This window comes from Trichoplusia ni, chromosome 1, assembly GCF_003590095.1.
Source record: "Trichoplusia ni isolate ovarian cell line Hi5 chromosome 1, tn1, whole genome shotgun sequence".
Taxonomy (NCBI): Eukaryota; Metazoa; Arthropoda; class Insecta; order Lepidoptera; family Noctuidae; genus Trichoplusia; species Trichoplusia ni.
Window position 1 is genome coordinate 2007312 of NC_039478.1, and position 25681 is coordinate 2032992.

Sequence of the window (25681 nt, forward strand, 5' to 3'; positions counted from 1 at the left end):
TTTGTAACACTGTCTATTATAACATCAGGATAATGAACTTTACAGTCGATTGGAACTAAAGAATATATAGGTACCGTCGGTTAAGGGCTCAAGGAAGGACAAATATAAGTGTGCTTAGTCTGGCCATTAATACTGTTACACTAAAAAATTAAAAAATATTACCTTTGAATTTCGAATGACATTTTTACACGGTTGTTCATTGTGTTTTCTCATTTTGGCGCCAAGACATTGTTCAATATTATGCGATATTAAAATGGCGTAGGCTGATAAAGAGAACCGAATCTCAGTGATTGCATTACACAAAGTAGGTATGGAGCCAAATGCAATTTTTAAAACTCTCCATACCCTTGGTATTAGTAAAATGTTTGTGTACCGCTATTAAGAGGTACAATGAGATTTCCTCTGTTTGTGACGGAAAAACATCTGGCCGTTCAAGTAGTCAAAGCAGTAAGGGAAAGAATTCGAAAAAATCCTGTCCGAAAGCAAAAGATTTTATCTCGTGAAATAAAGATAGTACCTAGTGGAACCTAGAACCATGTCGCGTATTTTAAAAGATGCCTCAGGACTTGCAGCCTATAAGAGACCCACTGGTCACTTCTTTACTGATAATTTGAAGAAGAATAGGGTGGTAAAATCGAAACAACTACTGAAGCGGTATGCAAAGGGAGTCAAAGAAAAAAATTGTTTACGGATGAGATTTTTTTTACAATAGAGCAACATATTTACATACAATATGACCGTATTTATGCTAAAAGCTCTAAGGAAGCTTCACACAGTCGACAGACTGCAACGTGGATATTATCCGACTTCAGTGATGGTTTGGTTGGGTGACCATCTTTGTCATAACGAGTTCCTCCGTGTTGGGTGACCATCTTTGTCATAACGAGTTCCTCCGTGTTTCGGAAGGCACGTTAAATTGTGGGTCCCGGCGGTTATTCCTACATCTTTGACAGTCGTTAAAAGGTAGTCAGAAGCTTGAAAAGTCTGACAACCAGTCTAACCAAGGAGTATCGTGTTGCCCAGGTAACTGGGTTGAGGAGGTCAGATAGGCAGTCGCTCCTTGTAAAATACTGGTACTTACCTGAAACCGGTTGGACTGGTAGCCGACCCCAACACAGTTGGGAAAAGGCTAGGCCAATGATGAGTGATGGTTTGTGGGGTGTTAGCTGTGAAGGAGTGACTGAGCCATATTTTTGTGAAAAAGGTATCAAAACATCGGCACAAGTATATCAAGATACCATTCCTGAGAAGGTAGTTAAGCCCCTTAACATCATCATGTTCAATAACCAAGTATGGTCCTTCCAGCAACAATCGGCGCCAGGTCATAAAGCTCTTTCCACGCAATCTTGGTTGGAAGCGAACGTTTTGGACATCATCAGAGCTGAAGACTGGCCGTTGTCTAGTCCCGATCTTAATCCGCTAGATTATGATTTATGGTCAATTTTAGAGACTACAGCTTGCTCTAAATCCATGATAATTTAGAGTCACTAAAACAATCTATACGATTGGCAGTGAAGAATTTTCCCATGGAAAGAGTGCGTGCTTCTATTGATAACTGGCCTCAACGTTTAAAGGACTGTATTGCAGACAATGGAAACCATTTCATTTCCCAGAATAAGCTTTATATATTTTTAATATGTATGTACTAAACTAACACACTGTAAAAGTAATGAAGGTTATTTGAGTAAAAGTTTTTTTAGCTATTGCAATATTTATGGCAAAACTAGGTACAAACGACATAATTACATTCTTAGACAGTAGAAAAACAGGCTTTATTCCCTTACATTTCGAAATGGTTTGATCAAGTGAATCGAACATTGGATTTGATAAAATAAGCATTAGAAAATTTCTATTAGACTGCAGATAGCGTTGAGCCCAGACCCTTACCGTATTGGGCATCAGTTTAGGGTTTATGCTGGATAACAAAGCGTGTGTGTTGGGTTTTCATAATTCTGAGCTGCTAGATCTGTCTAGATTTTAAATAAATTCTGCATGTGTGTTACATTTATTCTGTGAATGTCATAATTCGGATTTGGGGTTTACTATGATTAAAATATACCAATTCGGAAATATAAGTATAGTTTATTAGATACCATCCAAATACAAACACCAAGTCGAAAATAACATATTGAGAGTCATTTAATTTTGTTTCATTTATGTAATATGTATTTATATTTAGATCATAGAGAAAAGAATTGTGGAATGATTCAGAGGTCTCTATTCAGCCGCTCCCTCATCATAGTCGTTATATTGAAAGCAAAAGGATTTCGTTGGTAGAACGGCATATTGCGTATAGAAAACCCGCAGAACTCGCATACACAGATTGGGGGTCCGGGTATCCTGTTTCTAGGTTCCCCATTAGGGCCAACATCTGCAACTCGGCCTGCCTCTGCATGAGGGCAAACCTCTGCAACTCGACCTGCCTCTTCATTAGGGCCAACCTCTGCAACCCGGCCTGCCTCTCCATTAGGGCCAACCTCTGCATCCCGGCCTGCCTCTCCATTAGGGCCAACCTCTGCAACCCGGCCTGCCTCTCCATTAGGGCCAACCTCTGCAACCCGGCCTGCCTCTCCATTAGGGCCAACCTCTGCATCCCGGCCTGCCTCTCCATTAGGGCCAACCTCTGCAACCCGGCCTGCCTCTCCATTAGGGCCAACCTCTGCAACCCGGCCTGCCTCTCCATTAGGGCCAACCTCTGCATCCCGGCCTGCCTCTCCATTAGGGCCAACCTCTGCAACCCGGCCTGCCTCTCCATTAGGGCCAACCTCTGCAACCCGACCTGCCTCTCCATTGGGGTCGACCTCCCCACTGCGGTCCTCTTCGGGGTTGCGTTCCGCTTCGGGGTTGCGTTCCGCTTCGGGGTTGCGTTCCGCTTCGGGGTTGCGTTCCGCTTGCGGGTTGCGTTCAGCCTGCCCTTCGTCGCCGACCTCTCCATTGGGGCCCACGTTTCCAAACGCGACTCCAAAAGGGCTGTCGAGCGGTCTTCCAAGAGGGAATGGGTAGAAGAATCCGTCAGCGACGAATCCGTCCTCATGGATTGCAGGCCTGTTGTTGCCGACACTTTGGGATGGCCCTGGGTTTCCTGCCGGACCGGTGTGAACGCCGCGACGAAAGGGGTTTCGGCCGGTAGGTCGAGAGGGACCGGCTTGAGGAGCGGGACGGGTGGAACCAGATGTTCCCGCGGCTGGGGTGGAGCCGGTGGAACCAGATGGGCCTGCGGTTGGGGCGGAGCCGGTGGAACCAGATGGGCCTGCGGGAGGATCGAGGCTGGCGGCAGGAGCGGGGGCGGTAGAACCAGATGGGCCGGCGGCTGGAGCGGAGCCGGTGGAACCAGATGGGCCTGCGGGAGGATCGGGGCCGGCGGCAGGAGTGGGGCCGGTGGCAGGAGCGGGACCTCTAGAACCAGATGGGCCGGCGGTAGAATTGGAGCCGGTGGCAGGAGCGGAGCCGGCGGTAGAATCGGAGCCGGCGGCAGAATCAGAGCCGGTGGCAGGAGCCGAGCCGGCGGTAGAATCGGAGCCGGCGGCAGGAGCGGAGCCGACGGCAGAATCGGAGCCGATGGCAGGAACGGGGCCAGCGGCAGAATCGGAGCCGGCGGCAGAATTAGAGCCGGCGGCAGGAGCGGAGCTGGCGGCGGAATCGGAGCCGGTTGCATGAGCGGAGCTGGCGGCAGAATCGGTGCCGGCGGCAGAATCAGAGCCGGCGGCAGAATCAGAGCCGGCGGCAGGAGCGGAGCCGGCGGCAGAATCGGAGCCGGTGGCAGGAGCGGAGCCGGCGGTAGAATCGGAGCCGGCGGCAGAATCGGAACCGGTGGCAGGAGCCGAGCCGGCGGTAGAATCGGAGCCGGCGGCAGGGGCGGAGCCGGCTGCAGAATCGGAGCCGATGGCAGGAGCGGGGCCGGCGCACGGTGGGCTGGGATGACAAGGTTTGGACTTAAGAGACTAAATGTATATTCTTGCTATCTAGGCATTATTTATAAACTTTTTTAATCTGTAACTTTTTTTTAATTTAACCAGTGGTTTCGGAGATATAGCCATTTCAATTTCAATAGATTTTTTTTTTCCTAATTCGCAAAGATGGTTTACAGAGTGAACCTAATGAAATAAAATTGTCAATAATTTATACTAAACTAACTTATATGCATTTTGTTACCCATAAAAGTCTTTTGAAAATTTGAAATGAATGTTCGACTTTTTCCACATCACCCTATGACGTCATTTGTTTTGACAAATATTCCCGGGAATTAAGTGATAAGAATGCGCAAGCACCACAACATCTTATGACGTGGCATAATGTGATTGGTGCATCAACTTTGCACAAGATATTCAGTTGCATTCAAACCCACTTTAGTGTTCTATTATCCACCGTAACAGACGCCCTACCCCTACACACTATTCATTATATGTGATAATCTATGATCATTTGTGATTTGGGAATATTTGAATATTTACATATTCAAATATTTGACGTCTGTAGAGATGTTTCAAAATTTTGTGACAAACCTTGATCTCTTCGTTATTCTTAAAAACATTGACAGTGGTAGTATTAAAAATACAATTACAAGCAAAAGATCTCAACAGATGACGGAACTTTGGATAACCAATTTGACGATACAAGTATATTCATGGGAAGTTTAGCAGCAATCAAATTCATTTGCGGCGAACAAGTTATTTGGCAAAATGATTCACCAAATTCATCATACTGGTGTCGTCCAATGTTCTTCGAATTTATGAAAGAAAACAAAATAACGATATTGCGGGAAAAAAGTGCTATTGACGAAGAGATTCCTTATTTAAAGGAAACAGAAGTTGGAGAAATAAAGATTTCACACTCTTTATTAATGACAATGATAGACGGAAAAGCAACATCAATTTTATGTGACACTTCATGTCAGAGATGCGATATTTGCAAAGCCACTCCAACTGAAATGAATAATTTACCCTTAATTACGTCAAAACAAGCTGATCCTGATCTCTTTAAATACGGATTATCATCATTGAACATCTGGATACGAATGGCTCAAGTGGATTAGGCCTAAAGGGGACACCACTACAAAAAGAAACGCGCCTAGTTTCTAACTTCTAGGGTGGTGTGGAATTAAGAACAAAAGTTAAAATTGCGGCCAAATCGGGAAAATTCGTGACCCGAGCATAGGCGTTAAAATAGGTCAAAAATACGTTTTATGCATAGGTAAAGTCAATTCTTTGAGAAAGTTTGAGAATTCCGAGATTTTGATTGTTTTCTGTTTTGTTCCATACAAAAATAAGTTTGAGTGTTAATAACTCCGAAAATACCAAGTTATCTGAAAAACCGTCATATAAATAGTTTTTTTTTATAATCAACGGATCAATGCAACCCAATATTCAAAAATATATTTTTTTTTCCATGCTAAATCCATTACCGGCCCGTTTCGTTCCACTGTGCGGCGGCAGGATCGGAGCCGGTGGCAGAATCGGGGCCCGCGGCAGAATCGGAGCCGGTGGCAGGAGCCGAGCCGGCGGTAGAATCGGAGCCGGCGGCAGGGGCGGAACCGGCTGCAGAATCGGAGCCGATGGCAGGAGCGGGGCCGGCGCACGGTGGGCTGAGATAACAAGGTTTGGACTTAAGAGACTAAATGTATATTTTTGGTATCTAGGCATTATTTATAAACTTTTTTAATCTGTAACTTTTTTTTAATTTAACCAGTACTTTCGGAGATATAGCCATTTCAATTTCAATAGATTTTTTTTTCCTAATTCGCAAAGATGGTTTACAGAGTGTACCTAATGAAATAAAATTGTCAATAATTTATACTAAACTAACTTATATGCATTTTGTTACCCATAAAAGTCTTTTGAAAATTTGAAATGAATGTTCGACTTTTTCCACATCACCCTATGACGTCATTTGGTTTGACAAATATTCCCGGGAACTAAGTGATAAGAATGCGCAAGCACCACAACATCTTATGACGTGGCATAATGTGATTGGTGCATCAACTTTGCACAAGATATTCAGTTGCATTCAAACCCACTTTAGTGTTCTATTATCCACCGTAACAGACGCCCTACCCCTACACACTATTCATTATATGTGATAATCTATGATCATTTGTGATTTGGGAATATTTGAATATTTACATATTCAAATATTTGACGTCTGTAGAGATGTTTCAAAATTTTGTGACAAACCTTGATGTCTTCGTTATTCTTAAAAACATTGACAGTGGTAGTATTAAAAATAATGATGGCTTGTACAATGAGATAAGGTCCAAACTTCTAGTCGAAATTAGTGATGAACATAAAATACTTTAAAATAGTTTTGCGCAAAGTATTGTTATAATTTAAATAGAAAATGGCAAAACGCTCACGGTAGAGAAGATGTTTTCAAAACTAAAAATGGCGAATGACTACAAGCAAACATCATTTGGCCAAACTTTATTTAGAGTTTAGTGAGCAGTAATGAAGATCACCCATTACCCAGTACGTGTCACCAAAGCCCTAGAAAACCTTTTTGTAAATTAGCTCCTAAGCAGAAAAAAAGACGAGTAGAAAACTTTCATTTGTCTTCGGACGAAATAAAATATGCATATTTTGAGCAGTTAAAAGCAAACGAAAGTAAAGAGATTGCACTTAGCAGACATACTAGAACATTTACTTAAGAATCCACAAGACGTGAAAAAAGTTAAGGAGTACATAATAATATCTGTAAAAGCTAAACCTGCGGCGTTTTCCCCGGATGAAGCTTTGGGGTTATTTTTATCGCTTAAGCTGACCAAGTGGCAATACAGTACTTTAAGAAAGGCGTTAACGAAAAAGAAAGGAATATTTTTCCATCCTATTATCAAGTGCAACACGCGAAACAGGAATGCAGTAGAGAAACTTCCGCCAAAATAAAGTTACAAGCTTTACTGGATATAACGACAAAAAAAATAATGACGCTACTCACCATAGACGATGATAATAAAAAATGAACACTCATTAGTAAGTGGGGATTCGACGGCGCTTCTTATCAAGCCAATTACAAGCAAAAGATCTCAACAGATGACGGAACTTTGGATAACCAATTTGACGATACAAGTATATTCATGGGAAGTTTAGCAGCAATCAAATTCATTTGCGGCGAACAAGTTATTTGGCAAAATGATTCACCAAATTCATCATACTGGTGTCGTCCAATGTTCTTCGAATTTATGAAAGAAAACAAAATAACGATATTGCGGGAAAAAAGTGCTATTGACGAAGAGATTCCTTATTTAAAGGAAACAGAAGTTGGAGAAATAAAGATTTCACACTCTTTATTAATGACAATGATAGACGGAAAAGCAACATCAATTTTATGTGACACTTCATGTCAGAGATGCGATATTTGCAAAGCCACTCCAACTGAAATGAATAATTTACCCTTAATTACGTCAAAACAAGCTGATCCTGATCTCTTTAAATACGGATTATCATCATTGAACATCTGGATACGAATGGCTCAAGTGGATTAGGCCTAAAGGGGACACTACTACAAAAAGAAACGCGCCTAGTTCCTAACTTCTAGGGTGGTGTGGAATTAAGAACAAAAGTTAAAATTGTGGCCAAATCGGGAAAATTCGTGACCCGAGCATAGGCGTTAAAATAGGTCAAAAATACGTTTTATGCATAGGTAAAGTCAATTCTTTGAGAAAGTTTGAGAATTCCGAGATTTTGATTGTTTTCTGTTTTGTTCCATACAAAAATAAGTTTGAGTGTTAATAACTCCGAAAATACCAAGTTATCTGAAAAACCGTCATATAAATAGTTTTTTTTTTATAATCAACAGATCAATGCAACCCAATATTCAAAAATATTATTTTTTTTCCATGCTAAATACATTACCGGCCCGTTTCGTTCCACTGTGCGGCGGCAGGATCGGAGCCGGCGGCAGGAGTGGAGTCGGCGGCAGAATCGAAGCCGGTGGCAGGAGCCAAGCCGGCAGAATCGGAGCCGGCGGCAGAATCGGAGCCGGCGGCAGGAGCGGAGCCGGCAGTAGGAGCGGGGCCGGCGGCTGGAGCGGAGCGGGCGGCAGGAGTGGGGTCGCTGGAATGTGATGGACCTGCGGCAGGATCATGGCCGGTAGAACGAGATTGGCCAGCTGGAGTGGAAGTTCCAGCTTGAGTGAAAGGCCCAGCTTCAATGGAAGAGCCAGCTTGAATGGAAGGTCCAGAAATGCCGCTAATTTCTGAAGAGCCAGGTTGACGAGAAGTTCCGGCGCCACTGGAAGCCATAGCTACACCGGTGGGGCTAGCAAGACGCGGGGGCCTGGCGGCTTTATTCGAGAATGCAGCTTGATTAGCGAGTGCATCTTGAGTATTGGGAGTAGACTGAACTGAATGTCCGGTGCCACTGCCTTTAGTTGGGCCAACAAAGTGGGAGGGGCCCGCACCTTTGATACGTTTTCGAGTGGGCTTGGTGCTAAGGCCCAAAGGCTGGCGTTTTAGCCCGGCGCCACGGGATCCAGAAATGCCGCTAATTTGAGAAGAGCCAGGTTGACGAGAAGTTCCGGCGCCACTGGAAGCCATAGCTACACCGGTGGGGCTAGCAAGACGCGGGGGCCTGGCGGCTTTATTCGAGAATGCAGCTTGATTAGCGAGTGCATCTTGAGTATTGGGAGTAGACTGAACTGAATGTCCGGTGCCACTGCCTTTAGTTGGGCCAACAAAGTGGGAGGGGCCCGCACCTTTGATACGTTTTCGAGTGGGCTTGGTGCTAAGGCCCAAAGGCTGGCGTTTTAGCCCGGCGCCACGGGATCCAGAAATGCCGCTAATTTGAGAAGAGCCAGGTTGACGAGAAGTTCCGGCGCCACTGGAAGCCATAGCTACACCGGTGGGGCCAGCAAGACGCGGGGGCCTGGCGGCTTTATTCGAGAATGCAGCTTGATTAGCGAGTGCATCTTGAGTATTGGGAGTAGACTGAACTGAATGTCCGGTGCCACTGCCTTTAGTTGCGCCAACAAAGTGGGAGGGGCCCGCACCTTTGATACGTTTTCGAGTGGGCTTGGTGCTAAGGCCCAAAGGCTGGCGTTTTAGCCCGGCGCCACGGGATCCAGAAATGCCGCTAATTTCTGAAGAGCCAGGTTGACGAGAAGTTACGGCGCCACTGGAAGCCATAGCTACACCGGTGGGGCCAGCAAGACGCGGGGGCCTGGCGGCTTTATTCGAGAATGCAGCTTGATTAGCGAGTGCATCTTGAGTATTGGGAGTAGGCTGAACTGAATGTCCGGTGCCACTGCCTTTAGTTGGGCCAACAAAGTGGGAGGGGCCTGCACCTTTGAAACGTTTTCGAGTGGGCTTGGTGCTAAGGCCCAAAGGCTGGTGTTTTAGCCCAGCGCCACGGGATCCAGAAATGCCGCTAATTTGAGAAGAGCCAGGTTGTCGAGAAGTTCCGGCGCCACTGGAAGCCATAGCTACACCGGTGGGGCCAGCAAGACGCGGGGGCCTGGCGGCTTTATTCGAGAATGCAGCTTGATTAGCGAGTGCATCTTGAGTATTGGGAGTAGACTGAACTGAATGTCCGGTGCCACTGCCTTTAGTTGCGCCAACAAAGTGGGAGGGGCCCGCACCTTTGATACGTTTTCGAGTGGGCTTGGTGCTAAGGCCCAAAGGCTGGCGTTTTAGCCCGGCGCCACGGGATCCAGAAATGCCGCTAATTTCTGAAGAGCCAGGTTGACGAGAAGTTCCGGCGCCACTGGAAGCCATAGCTACACCGGTGGGGCCAGCAAGACGCGGGGGCCTGGCGGCTTTATTCGAGAATGCAGCTTGATTAGCGAGTGCATCTTGAGTATTGGGAGTAGACTGAACTGAATGTCCGGTGCCACTGCCTTTAGTTGGGCCAACAAAGTGGGAGGGGCCCGCACCTTTGAAACGTTTTCGAGTGGGCTTGGTGCTAAGGCCCAAAGGCTGGCGTTTTAGCCCAGCGCCACGGGATCCAGAAATGCCGCTAATTTGAGAAGAGCCAGGTTGACGAGAAGTTCCGGCGCCACTGGAAGCCAAAGCTACACCGGTGGGGCCAGCAAGACGCGGGGGCCTGGCGGCTTCGACGCTGGTTGGGCCAACGGCACTAGATGAGCTGCTAAAACCATCAGACCCGCCAGCGCAATTAACGGGGCCGTTTACGGTATCAACGCTAATAGAGCCAGTAGCGCCTACAGAAAAGGCGTCTTTACCCTTGGGACGACTGGGTTTATTACAATTATTTTCGAGTGGTTCTATAATATCGTAAGAAGTTTTCGCGTTGCTTCCGCTGGGTTTTTCCATTTTCAAATGGGGTGTACCCTCCTCCGCACCGCCAGCTGGTTGTACATCAGCGACCTCGCAGATCTCTACATTATGAATCCCATGAGGCTGGTTCTCAATACTGCTGGAACCCGCGATCTCGCGTTGACGTCGACGACTACTTAAGGCATCCAAGCTATGGCCGCGGATGCCGCCCGGGCCGCGGACACTGCCGGGTCCGATGTTGAGCCCCGGGTGGACAACGGGAGCTTGTCCCATGGCTTGATCAGTATACCTACTCCTGTCCGCCCTTGCGGTATACTTAACACCTGTAAAAAAAGAAAGTAATTAATAGATTTAAAAAATCTAAATACCCACGTTTTTAAAAGTCACTCCATTAAAATTTTATCAAAATCGGTCCAGCCGTTTCTATAGTTGTAATTTGGATACTTGACAGTTTTTGAAAAAGCATTATAATATATTTAGATTTTTATTTTATACGTTACTCAATAATTTATTTCCTCAAAAAGGTATTATGTAAATAGAAGAAACGCAGATTATTATCTTCTTCATTAAGTCGAATTATCGCGCGAAAACAACAGGCTCAGTGAGGAGGCCAGACCAGGCCCGTCAAAAAGACAACTTATAGAACGTTTGCAGTGCCAATAAGTATAAGAACGTCAATAGAATATCCTGACAAATTATTAATTATACACGTGACTAAAACACGAAGAAATTCGCGTAAAATATGACGTCACATGGCGTCCAATCATTGACGCTGCGTTTCGGTTTTCGTAAACCAGAGATTAAATTTCACTAATTTTAATTAATATTAATACGAAAAAAAAATGTGTACCTACCTATAATGGTCTAAGAGCCCGTGTACCCCAGACCTACGTTATTTTATAAAAGCTGAAAGTTTGTCAGCGGATGCTCCCAACATAGGTAAGAACAATGGTCGATTATGGATTTTGGGTCATGGTGGCTTTGGTAGATAAACGGTACACAGTAAAGTTATTCCTATTTTTAAATCTGGTTGCAAGAATGACCCATCTAATTATAGACCAGTTTCGGTGCTTCCAGCTGTTAGTAAAATATTTGAGAGAATGGTTCTCGACCAAATGATGTCACATTTTGATAGGCATAGAATCTTCCATGAGCGTCAATTTGGTTTCACCAAGGGAAAGTCGACGACCGACGCCGGGGCCAAGTTAGTGTCTAATATTTTAGGAGCTTGGGAGGGGTCACAGGACGCCATAGGAATTTTCTGTGACCTCTCCAAGGCTTTTGACTGCGTTGATCATAATACTCTAATCCTTAAATTAAAGTACTATGGATTACGAGGACAATCCTTACAACTGGTATTGTCATATTTATCATCTAGGCAACAAAAAGTAGGCGTAAACGGCGCAACATCTTCCGGGTCCTTAGTTAGAGTGGGCGTGCCCCAAGGTTCGATCTTAGGCCCATTTCTTTTTTTAGCGTACATAAATGACCTCCCTTTCATGATAGCCAACTCGACTGACATGATTCTGTTCGCGGATGATACCTCTCTCATTTTTAAAACTGACAGAAAATCTCTAAACGTTAGTAATTTGAATAATAGCCTTAACGTATTGGTTTGCAACGAATAACCTACTTCTGAACGCGGCAAAAACAAAATGCCTAAAATTCACACTCCAAAAGGCTCGGTCTCAGTCGGATTTAAATGTAATGCTAGATGGCAACAAACTCGATTTTATTAAAGAAACGGTCTTTCTTGGAATAACATTGGACGATAAGTTACAGTGGGGTGCTCACATCTCAGCACTGTCTCGTAGACTAAGTTCGGCTGCTTTTGCGGTCCGAAGAATAAGACAGCTTACTGATGTTCCCACTGCTAAGTTAGTTTATCACGCCTATTTCCACAGTATTATGTCATACGGAATTTTACTGTGGGGAGCAGCTGCCGATGTTGAATCCGTTTTCATATTACAGAAACGTGCGATTAGAGCAGTCTACTGCATGGGTCCGCGCGAGTCATTAAGAGAAACTTTTAAAGAAATTAATATCTTAACGCTGCCGTCTGTTTATATTATGGAGAATCTCATGTTCGTTCGGAAAAACTTGCATACTTTTAGTGTAAATAGTGATTTCCATAACATAAATACGAGAAATAAAAATAAACTAGTAGTTCCAAGATTTAGGTTATCCAAAACAAACGCCAAATCTTTCCTAGGGAATTCTATTCGATTTTATAATAAATTGCCAGATACTATAACCACTTTACCATTAAACAAGTTTAAAAATACCGTTAAATCTATGCTGGTAAAGAAAGCGTACTATAAAATTAGTGATTATATAAATGATAAACGCGCGTGGACTTAGTATTATCTCTGTACATGTGGTCTCCCTGGCGGTCTACTAGATCATTATCTTATTTTCCTTGTTATCTACTATTAGTTTAGCCACAGCTCTATTCATAGAAGCTATGACATGCCTTGACATTCCTGTTAGGGATTTGATTAGGACTACATATTTAGATTATGTAAAATTATCATTAAATTATTATTGTTTTCCTTTTTTTTTTTTTGTGAAATATGCTTTGTATATTTATCAACAGTGTAAACCTCAGCAAAACTTACTTCATTGTAACGTTATTTTATTTTTCTTCTCTGGAGGTCAGTTTTTATAGAAAATCATTAACATTTTGCTATTTGATACTTGTTTTGCTAATTTACGCTGTTTTTGCAGACATTCATTTTAATGTAAAATGCTACTGTAAAATTTTATTTTGAAAAGAGTAACTTATGGAGTTTCTTGCCGGTTCTTCTCCATAAGAATGACACTTTGGAACCGTGGAACTAGATTCAGTAATATAACGTTTTAAAAGTGCCTGAGATACGGCCTATTTGAAATAAAAACTTTTTGATTTTGATTTTGATGGTGCTAAAGGTGCCAAAAATATCGATCTACCTACGACAAATATTATAAAGCGCTATTTTCCGTTATTACTTTCAGGATATTATAAAAAATCACGTTATTGATTGCCAAACACTTAGCATGTTTTTTTTTTGTCTTTTTTGTGGGTAGATACAGTGAGACACACATACATCCTTTTTTTCTTTTCATTTATTATTCTTTATAAATCTTATTCTACAATATTTAAATGTTTTGACCGACCCAGTCACTTTACGTTTACTTTACTCACTAATAATCGTTTTCCACTCATTTACGCTACTCTTTAACTTTTACCCTTGATCCGACACTTCATCACTATGCATGCTAAACCTGGAAGAGTTGGAATCCCTCTTCCAATATGACCAACTCGTGAGGATCATTTAAAAAAAAAAGATAGATTCTTCTCATGTTCCACATCTGATAGTTTCGCTATCGCTAGCGCAGTCAGTCACGATGCATCAATCCCTCGCTAGCTGCGTGAAAACCTCTTTAATCTTTTTTCTAATTTCCCCAAAAAATTCCATATCGCCCACATTAACGCTCAGATTGTTCCGGCTCACTACTCCGATCATCTGGCATCCTCCTTCTCATCTCTGAATCTGCATGTTTTTCCTACCACAACCTTTTCTTTCTTTCATATCGCATTCCTACCCCTAAACTCAAAACTCAACTCTTTAAGTTGCGTAGCTTTAAGAGTATGATTTTGGAGGCATTGCGCCACGATGCCAATCTCAAATGTAGCCCTGTGGTAGATATCTGCGACATTGACGACAAAGTAAACCGATTCACATCTGCCCTACTAGGTTTGTTTGACCGGTTTCCGTTCTGGCCACAGTACCGTCACAGCTCTCCTCAATGTCACTGATGATATCCGCTGGGCTATGGAAAATTAATCTCTTTCTATCCTTGTACTTCTCGACTTCAGCTCTGCTTTTAATTCTGTGAATTTTGATATTCTCTCAGATGTTCTGCAGGCTCATGTTCTCTTCAACCAGGTCAAGACCTGGTTTGATTCATACCTCCGGGGTCGTTATCAGCGGGTCCGCCTTGATGAGATGGCCAAGTCTCGATATATTTATTGTATAAAACATTCAAGAATTTTAATATTGATATACATCACTATAAGATGCTGTTAATTATTACGTAACAACTTAATGCTTCGAGTACGGAGATTCCAGACACAATAAAATTGATTTTCAATTGTTGGACCACGATCGTGGTCTTAGAGACTGAACGTATTAAGACAGAAAGTCACTTAAGTAGAGACTGAATAAATCAATAACCGACTTGGTATTACATGGCTCTCAAAACTTTTTACCGCAGAACAACTGAGTTGCGAGACTTAGTTTTTTTGACAAGTATTGTTTTTGATGGGATCTCATTTCTTTTAGTATTTTGTAGACAGTTTTACTTTTATCCTTTTCGGTACCTATACTTACTCGCCTATATTTATATGGGACTAGCTTAAACCCGCGGCTTTGCACGCAATAATAATAATAATAATCTGGACACTATTTTTTATATTTTTAAATATATGTTGTTTTTTATAAGTATATTTAAAAATGTAATTTATATGTATTTAAATGGAATAAAGGGGATAATAATAATAACTACCGTAAATAAAACATCGTTACGAATAAAGCCAATATTGGCTGTATGGGCCTAATCGGGCCTGTTGGTCTGGCGGTTAGTGCCCCTGCTGTACCGGAGGTCGTGAGTTCGATTCCCGCCCAGGACAAATGTTGTGTGATTAGCATGATCATTTGTTTTGGTGTCTGGGTGTAATTTATCTATAAAATGTATGTATTTAGAAACACACAAGTAAGTTTATCAGTTGCCTGGTTACCATAACACAAGCTCTGCTTAGTTTGGGATCAGATAACCGTGTGTAGGTTGTCAAAAAAGAAATCTTTGCGGTCTTTTCTAGATTTTTTAGTTTTTCCTTGATTCATACACCAAACACTACTTATATTCCAAATTTGAAGCTTCTAGGTCTGCTAGAAGTGCTTTAGACTTTTGATGATCGGAGAGTCAGTCAGTGAGTGACAAAATTAAGAAATTCGACCCGTTATAATTCTTAAAATACTGGTTCAAATTGAATCAAATTTGAAATATATTCGTTATTCGTTTCAGTCTTCTCGTTTTATCCACAACGAAGTTACAGGGGGTCGAAAATAGTCTGAATTGCTTCGAGAAAAGGATGGTACGGCCGTGACGCTTTTTTGCTCGACTTGGTGGGGGCACGGCCGTGCCCCCAGATTACATCTCTTAGTTTCGCAACGAACTCAAGTGGCTCCCGATTTGCCTTCGCAGGAGCACTCATATCCTATGTCTCCTATGTATATACCTTGTAGTCTTGCTATAAATATTGTTATATCTAAAAAACTTTTACTCAAATAACATTCACTACTTTTGCAGTATGTTAGTTTAGTACATAAATATAAAAAGATTAAAAATATACAGAGCTTATTCGAAATGGTTTCCATTGTCTACAGTCCTTTAAACGTTGAGGCCAGTTATCAATAGAAGAACGCACTCTTTCCATGGGAAAATTCTTCACTGCCAATCGTATAGATTGTTTTAGTGACTCTAAATTATCATGGCGTTTAGAGCAAGCTGTAGTCTCTAAAATTGACCATAAATCATAATCTAGCGGATTAAGATCGGGACTAGACAACGGCCAGTCTTCAGCTCTAATGATGTCCAAAACGTTCGCTTCCAACCAAGATTGCGTGGAAAGAGCTTTATGACCTGGCGCCGATTGTTGCTGGAAGGACCATACTTGGTTATTGAACATGATGATGTTAAGGGGCTTAACTACCTTCTCAGGAATGGTATCTTGATATACTTGTGCCGATGTTTTGATACCTTTTTCACAAAAATATGGCTCAGTCACTCCTTCATAGCTAACAACCCACAAACCATCACACACGCAGTCTGTCGCTTTAAGCATAAATACGGTCATATTGTATGTAAATATGTTGCTCTATTGTAAAAAAAATCTCATCCGTAAACAATTTTTTTCTTTGACTCCCTTTGCATACCGCTTAAGTAGTTGTTTCGATTTTACCACCCTATTCTTCTTCAAATTATCAGTAAAGAAGTGACCAGTGGGTCTCTTATAGGCTGCAAGTCCTGAGGCATCTTTTAAAATACGCGACATGGTTCTAGGTTCCACTAGGTACTATCTTTATTTCACGAGATAAAATCTTTTGCTTTCGGACAGGATTTCTTCGAATTCTTTCCCTTACTGCTTTGACCACCTTTTTCGTACGAACACTACTTGAACGGCCAGATCTTTTTCCGTCACAAACAGAGGAAATCTCATTGTACCTCTTAATAGCGGTACACAAACATTTCACTAATACCAAGGGTATGGAGTTTTAAAAATTGCATTTGGCTCCATACCTACTTTGTGTAATGCAATCACTGCGATTCGGTTCTCTTTATCAGCCTACGCCATTTTAATATCGCATAATATTGAACAATGTCTTGGCGCCAAAATGAGAAAACACAATGAACAACCGTGTAAAAATGTCATTCGAAATTCAAAGGTAATATTTTTTAATTTTTATGTGTAAGGCACTTGTCTCACCGGCAACGATTAAAGAGTAACGAGTAGAGCTAGAACTAGAAACGAGTTAGTGAGACGCGGGGAGCGACTGCATAGTTCCGAAATTTGTGTAGCTCGGCTATGAGCGAGTGTGCGAGTGAGGCGGGCGATTACTCGCATCACTCGCTCGCGGCAGTCAAGCAAGCGTCGTCTGAACTAGATAACAATGATAATTCAAATGATTTTTCAATATTCATTTTAAATAAAAAATACTAAAAATACGTGTACTTTCAGATACGCACTGTAGAGAAATGACCACTGGTTGCTCTCTCGGCGTGAGTTCTAATCGCAAGTCTAATCGCTTAACGAGTATCGCCAAGCGAGTGTTATCTTTCATAGCTCTTGTCGCTCAGCGACAAACTAGTGAAACGAGTGCTCGCCGGCAGTGTGAACAGTCAGCGATCAACTGTTTGTATATGCATCTCTTTTGTTCACACGGAAAGTATATCTATTGTACGTTTCTTAAGCGAGAAAATAGCCGATAGTTAGTCGTTTTCTCGTCGTTGGTGGGACAACTGCCTAACAGTATTTATGGCCAGACTAAGTGATGTTCTTCACAACCCACTATATCATTCCTATTTGCGTGACCGCTTTTCCTATATCCGCCCCCCCCCCGATCACATTCATCCCCACTCCACCGACTTCTATTCCTTCTCCTTCTCTGTTCATGCAGCGTGACTGTGGAATGCCCTACCGCCTAACATTCGTGCCTAATCCGTCGGCCTATTCAAACGTCGTGTCAAAGAACACTATCTCGCTAGTCTAATTTCCTCGTCCTTGTAACTTTATATAATATATATATATATTTCTAATATATAAAATTCCCGTGTCACGATGTTAGTTACCGTACTCCTCCGAAACAGTTCGACCGATTTTTATGAAATTTTGTATACGTATTGGGTAGGTCTGAGAATAGAACAACATCTGTTTTTCATACCCCTAAGTGATAAGGGTCGCTCACACTAAAAAAAATATTTTATTTTTCGGACGAAATTGTTTGTGTTTTTTTTTTATGATGTGGCATTAAAAATACATACAGCTCTAAACGACGACTTTTTTATAACCAACCCCTATATTTTTATAGCCATTTTAGTAATTTAATCATTTTTCATCTCGATTGATAATTGATTAATTACAGTGTTTTTAAATTAAATTAAAATTAAATTAAATTAAATATTCTTTATTTCAGGCAATTAAAACATAACATGCATAACAAAAACAACTTAACTTTTTAACTGTACTTCGATTAAAAACCATCTGTTTTTAGGAAAATGAACATTTATTTTCATTATTAAAGTTTATTCCTGATATTTGCTTAGTGTTACCAATCTTAACATTCTTAAAATTTGCCACGCCTTTGCTGATGAGTTAAATGCCACACTATACCAAAGACTGAAGCCGGTCTCCCGTTTCACTCACACAATAAGACTCCTCTCACTCCCAACACAGTTTTCGGCCATCACTATTATTTGTGTATTTTTCACGATTAGTTCCGATCCATCAGATCACGATTTAGTTAAAAAAGCGATTTACATTACCTTAAAAAGTACTTTTTTATTCATTTTATGAAAAATCATCACGGTCATAAAAATCATTATAAAAATACTGCATAAGTCAACAACAGTTTTTGTGTGAAAGTATACTTTTTTTAAATAATGAACAAGTCCAGCAACAAAATGCTGAAGAGCGTGTGAGCATGCCGCAAGTGCGTCAAGAACAATCAGAAGATACACGAGCTGAGCCCAATGAAGTTATACGTTTAGAACAACGACAATCACATCGGTTCATGCGACCAGCATTCCAGTATGAGCCCGATATTGAATATTATGCTCATTCAAAAGTGGTAATTGGTGCTTTGGATGAGGAATGTCCACATTGTCATGCTCTGAAATTAAAAAATGCGCCACCTGGGATGTGTCGCGCGTCAGGAAAAGTGCGGCTACTAGAAATTGAAACACCACCTGAACCATTGAATGGTTTACTTATCGGCACGGGTCCAGATTGTAACGTAAATTCCTGAAGTCAATTCGAACATTCAATTCATGCTTTGAAATGACATCGTTTGTAGCCACAGAAATAGTTCGAAATACTAATGCTAATGGTCAACAATATAATTCTGCATTCAAAATCAGAGGCCAAGTTTATCATGAAATGGGCTCATTGCTACCCATGACAAACGAACCACATATTTTTTTACATTTTTTTCTACTGCCAATCGTGTGAAGGCACGTTGTGACTATAATCTAATCACCTTGATTCGTTTTCGCATGGTAAGGGACTTGGACGCTCTATTGATCGAGCACAATGAATTGTTTAAAATATTCAAATCACACATGCACAAATTACAAAGCAATAATCACGCCATTATAATTGCCATTAATCCTGATAAAACACCAGCTGGAGGACATATTGATGCACCTGTTGTTAAAGACGTTGCTGGAATCATGGTTGGCGATCGTACAGGTACTCGAGAAATTGTGATACGTAGAAGAAATAATAATCTTCACTTCATTGCTGATACACATCGTTCATAAGATGCTCTCCAATATATTAATATTCCATATTCTGGAAGGGGCAAGACGGATATTGCATTTAATGTCTATTTGTGGCTTAGATTTGAGGACACAACGTTTTTCACACGGGCAATTGTACGTAGCATGGTTTGTGCTCGCTCAAGATGGGTTAACAAAAAATATTGTTCACGCTGTAGCATTGAAAGATTATTATTGTTTGTTAGTGTTACTGTCATAATTAATATGTGATTATGTCATTAAAAAAAATACAATATCTTAAAAATAATACTGTTTGGCGTTTGTTATTTTCATATTCCCTTATCGTTCATAGCCCTCCATGCCTATTTCACGCATATACCACATACTTACAAACTATTATTAAGTAAGTTACTTTTTGTCAACACTAGAATTTATCTAGAAACTAGAAATAATTTGTGAGGCAATACAACGTTTGCCGGGTCAGCTAGTCTTCTAATATATAAGATTCCCGTGTCACGATGTTAGTTACCGTACTCTTCCGAAACGGCTTAGTCAATTTTTACCAAATTTTATATGCGTATTCAGTAGGTCTGAGAATCGGCTAACATCTATTTTTCAAACCCCTAGAGATAAGGGTTGCTTACACTGAAACATATTTTATAATTTTTTGGACGAAATTTTTTGTTTAAATTTTTTATAATGTGGCATTAAAAATACGTACAACTAGACATAATTTATGCGGCAAAACAACGTTTGCTGGGTCAGCTAGTATACGTATACATTTTATCTTCTAATATATAAAATTCCCGTGTTACGATGTTAGTTACCGTACTCCTTCGAAACGGCTTAAACGATTTTTACCAAATTTTATATGCGTATTCAGTAAGTCTGAGAATCGACTATCACACATCTATTTTTCATACCCTTAAGTGATAAGGGTTGCTCGCACTAAAAAAAATATTATATTTTTTGGACGAAATTGTTTGTTTTTATTTTTTTTATACTGTGGCATTAAAAATACACACAACTAGAATAAAAAATATTCGGCTAAACAACGTTCGCTGGGTCAGCTAGTTTTATATAGATTTCACTTCTAATTGTCCCATATTTGTTTACACCCGAGTCTATGTTTCCTTTTTCTTATCTCCTGTCGCAGGTCTGCTGGCAGAAATTTCTTAAGAAATAAGCAGTACTTTTGTACCTATTGTACTTTCATTCTTATATTTGTTTTCTTCCTTGTATGTTGTGTGTACATATAAGTAAATAAAATGGTGGCAACCCCTGCCAGGCACCTTTAACGTTCATGAAATTACAATTTAACTTGCGTGATAGATTAAAAGCTGTTTTTTATATATAATACTTGGGTAATAGATAGATGATGTTTCCGCATTAGGCCTGACACTGAATAGTTCCGACCCATAGCCAGACGAAAGTTGTAAATCGAAAGGAGAGACTGATTCTTGATTTGTTTGACTTGATTGATTTTGGAAACATACGAACAACAGACATTACGCGCACTAAATGCTATCTCTATTATACCCAATTTCACCATACTCTGTTTTTAAATCATAATTGGTCATTTACTAATGGATTAATAATAACTAACGGACAGTTAGATCGGTGCCAAATGCTGTGTTTTATGTTTGTATGTATTAGTTTATGTTTCTTTTTTGTGTTATTAATAGATAAATTATTTTATTGTCTTCTTTTCAATTATCGGTTGTTTTTTCAATTATTTATGTAATTTCTTTTAGTGTCATTAATATATTGTTTTTGTTTTGGCCGGCACCGACTCCAAAAATGACTGATTTTAAAATGTAAATAGTATGCATAAGTATCAATAATTTCGTTGATTTTCCTTTAGTGTTCTTTGGCTTGTAATTAAAATATTATTTTATACTTTTTAGTTCAATTGTATATATTGTTAGTGTAGTCTTGAAGTCGGTTTTTATTTTTTTCCAAAATTAATTTTATTTTTCACTTTTTAGTGGAAAGTTAGTGATTTTTAGTATGGGTAGGCCTACTAAACGCGCTGCCCAAATAAGTTCTTTGCCCCCGTGAAACTGCCCAGAATTCCCACTGATATTTGTTCGAAAGCCTGCACCCAGTCTGTTACCATTTGAGAGTGATGTTAATTATAGAGGCCATTTTGAATAACCGAATATCTCATCAACTCAACAAACATCTAATTATGTTTATTTTAGTTTCAGTATTGCGTTTTTTGTAAAACTTTGTAAGTGACCTTGAACATTTTTTTTGTTCGAAATAGTTTTTATAAAATTTGTAGCGAGACCAGGCGTGATAATATGTTGTGTGATGGCGTAAACAATGCTTAGATATGCTATAGCAGTAATTGCGGTTAATCTGCTGTTATTTATTGAAGAGTTCCCCCGATTTCTACAAGATCCCATCATCAGATATTGAAATGGTGATAATGGGACCACACGGGAAGCACAAGCTTTCAAATAAAAAAAGAATCATGAAAATCGGTTCACCCAATCGCAAGTTACGAGGTAACAAACATAAAAAAAAAAATACAGTCGAATTGAGAACCTCCTCCTTTTTTTGAAGTCGGTTAAAAAGAGATAAATTAATTTCAATCTAATCTATATTAATAATTTCGTGCAGGGCTACGATAGACTCGATCGAAACCTTATATGACTAACAAAACATAAGAAAATAATATTGATTTTGAGTCGAAAACACATCTGCAAAATTATTATTATGGAGAATATCGTTAAATCTTTTCGCGAAAGTATAGTTCAAATGTCATTTAGTATTTTTTTTGTCTTAAATAATTCATTTGGTGTAGATATATGAACTCTTTTTGTAGTTGCAGTGTGCCGTCGCTTTGATAACTGTTGTAGCACTTGAAGTTAGTATTAACATGAAAAAATAATATCTGTTATATTCATTGATTAACAAGGAGTAGGCACTTTTTCTTCTCACAAAGGATGGATATCACAAATAGATAGAAACTTTTCTTCTTGCTCTTCTGACTTTTAGTAATTTTTCTTTATAAATTGAAAGCGGTGTCGGCGCAACTTTGGGGAGGACTATGTGCTGCGGTTGATTGCGAAAGTTTTATTGAGTTATTTGATGGACTTACGCATATACCGGTAAAATGTGCATCAATCCATACTAATATTATAAACGCGAAAGTATGTCTGTCTGTCTGTCTCGCTTTCACACCAATACTACTGATCTGATTGTATTGAAATTATACAGATAGTCTGATTACGTACAAACGCTACTTTTTAAATGGAAAAACGGTTTATCGTGGATCAAAATTTATATTAAACTTTTTTTGTTACGTAAAAGTAATGAAATATTTTCACAAGGGTTTTTGTGTAGTTTGAATTTAAGGGATGTAATGGGGGGTCAAGGCTACATTTCATTTCGGCATTCCCATGGAAACGGGTACCACCGAATGCTGTAGACTGAAGTCCACGCGGACGGAGCCGCGGGTAACAGCTAGTATATAAAATTACCATGTCACGATATTGATTACCGTAGGTACTCCGCCGAAACTGCTTTACCGACTTTTACAAAACTTTATATGCGTATTCAGTAGGTCTGGGAATCGGCTACTATCTATTTTTCATACCCCTAAGTAATAAGGGTTGTTCACCTTTAATATATTTTCTTTATTTTTTAACTATTTACAACTAGAAATAATTTATTAAGCAAAACAACGTTTGCTGGGTCAGCTAATGTAATATAAATTGTCATGTTCGTGTACGATAGCGCATTAAATAAATATTCTATTCTACCACATAAATGGGAGTACTTTTATACTGATAATTAAAACAATTCGTGCAAAATTATTCCCTAACCATTCCAAAATATCAAAAATGCACAACGTTAATATAAAATAATAACTAATAGATTTAAAAAATCTAAATATCCACGTTTTAACTATCCTAAAAATAAGAACTCGATGTAGAATAAGAAGTAACTCCATTAAAATTTCATCAAAATCGGTCCAGCCAGTCAGGTTGAAGCCAGGGTGAAGCTACCCTGAAAATTTCAGCCTGCTACCAGTCACCTTTTAAACTATCACGTAAGTCTATACTCTATACTATTATTACCTTTGTATGTTTGTATGTTTGTATTGAATAGGCTCAAAAACAACTTGATCGATTTAAAAATTTCTTTTACTATTACTTAGAGGGATTCTTCCGAATCTGTATAGGCTATATATATTTTATCCCAGAAAATAGATAGGATTTTTCGTGGTAGTGAAAATTATGGAGTAAGTCGTCGAAAAAACTGCCGTACGATAACGATTCTCGCAACGGTGCCTAAATGGTTAGAGATGTAAGGTTGATTTCTATAGAAAAGTTGTAGAACTCAATAATGCCTACAAAAAAGTCCGCGATAGTATAAACCCATCGCAATAGCCATTATAAATATAGCCTATGTTTATTAATCATATTATCGTCAAATACTAATACTTATTCAAATAAACTATTTATTGAGCAAGATTGTTTCAATACCTATAAATTACTTTTTATTTTATTCCAATCGGACAATCCATTCAAAAGATATTACGAATATAAAATTGTAATTGGCATTAAAATGAATGATGGCCGCCGGCCGAGTGTGTCGCACGACTCGCACGGTGAAACAGCAGGGGAGAGGGGTGCACATCTATGACTTTTTATTGTTTTCAGATAGCTTAAAAAATAAATGTCCACCCGTGCGAAGCCGGGGCGGGTCGCTAGTTAATTATAATTTCATGAACATTCAAGATTTCTGGCAAGGGGTTGCCACCTAGAGATGATCAAATCTGCTAAAAACTATAAACGTGCTAAAGACTATTGAATATATTTTTATAGCATACTATTTTAAATGCTAAAATTATAACACGCTATAAAAAAAAACGGCAGAAAACTGAACGCGTAGGTTATAATTTTATTCAGCAAAAACGGACTCAATAAATTTTATAATCTTGTAGCGCATTGTTGTTGAAAGCGTTTAAATCGATCAAAGGACTTTCCTTCCAGGACTGTCTATAATATGAATTAACACATTTTATTTTTCAATTTCGTTTTGTTAGAAAATGATTATGTTAAAGGCGTATTTAAAAGTTCATCGATTGTATTTACAAAATCAGAATTTTGTTTCGTGCTACGGCCATCATAGCTTGCTATCTCGTTTTGCCAAGCGAAACACAAGTATGTGTAAGTAAGCAACTGGCAAGCGAGTAAACGGTTTCGCGTTATCTTGCTATCTCGTTTTGGCTGCGCTATCGGCGTCTTGTTGAGCGAGACGTTATAATAAAGCACGGAGACAGATCGCAATGGCAAATGCTATATTAACCACCTGTTCCACCAATCTAAAACTGATTTTTAATAATATCCTGAAGGTAATATTGAAAAATGGCGCTTTTTTAAATAACGTAGGTCTGGGGTCCACCAAGCTACCACATCAAACATGTTTCATATTTTATTGTTACAACCGTCAAGTAGCCAATTGCATTGTCATCGGAAAATTTAAGCCTGCTGGCTTATCGGAAATGCCTCAAAATTAAATTACAAAAATCCAACCGGAACGAAACACAAACAAACAAACAAATATAGACGAAATGAGTTTATAAAAACGTGGGAAAAACTAAATTTAACATTACTGGAGGGAAATCGCCGTTATTAAAACGTACAGTGGCAGGATTTCGGTTGTAAATGTTGTTGTCACATAGCTATGTGTATAATTTATTGATCACTTTTGCATATTGCATAAAACATTCGCGTATATCAACGAAGGTAAACAGCAAAGGCTAGAATTTCGTTGCTACACACATATTCGGGCCTAATCGCAATACTTTTAACATTTTTTTAATTTAAATCGCAAGCCTTGTTCGCATTCATTAATAACAGTTTTAAATATTAAAAAAAATGCTTTGAAACACTTACGTGGTCGTCGTTTAGCTTTGCGCTCATCCATCGTGAGTCGTTAGCTGGTACTGGCTGTAGTATTTGATGATCTCCTCTGGCACTAATCATGCACAATTGACACGCATCCGCACAGCGCGGCGCCCTGTCGTCACTGGTCCAGGGCTCTGTAGATGCACATTATTTAGCTACATTGATTTATTCTAGTGCGCAAGTGCAGTTTCGATGACCTATCCTATATTTACCTGTATTTCATACAGGAATTGCGACGTATTGCTTCGAGCCCACTAGCGGATATTTGATGAACTACGATTAAGAGTCATTCTCACAATACGTATACAATGGTGCTCGCTAGACGATGCTTTTGACTTTTATTAAGTATAAATAAGTTTGTTACGTGTTTTGTGGTCTCGTTTAATGTGATCCTTATAATTTTATTTATTAAATCGATAAAATAAATTATTATTACACTTTCTCGTAACATTGTTACACATGTTGTATGCATTTATTTTTTGCATTCCTT

General features: G+C 39.8%; 2 protein-coding genes across 2 annotated transcripts; both read right to left on the reverse strand.

Moving 5' to 3' along the window:
* Positions 1-1837: 1837 nt before the first annotated feature.
* On the reverse strand, positions 1838-4037 carry LOC113500124 (collagen alpha-1(I) chain-like). Its single transcript, XM_026880807.1, has 2 exons — positions 4014-4037; positions 1838-3941 (listed from the first exon to the last, which is right to left on the reverse strand). The coding sequence occupies exons 1-2, from the start codon at positions 4035-4037 to the stop codon at positions 2208-2210; spliced, it is 1758 nt and encodes a 585-aa protein (XP_026736608.1). The 3' UTR covers positions 1838-2207.
* LOC113500133 (fibroin heavy chain-like) lies at positions 3992-25445 on the reverse strand. The gene is made up of 3 exons (XM_026880820.1): positions 25180-25445; positions 7845-10548; positions 3992-5581 (listed from the first exon to the last, which is right to left on the reverse strand). Exons 1-3 carry the CDS (start codon positions 25208-25210, stop codon positions 5398-5400), a joined length of 2919 nt encoding a protein of 972 aa, XP_026736621.1. The 5' UTR covers positions 25211-25445; the 3' UTR covers positions 3992-5397.
* Between the last annotated feature and the right edge of the window lie 236 nt (positions 25446-25681).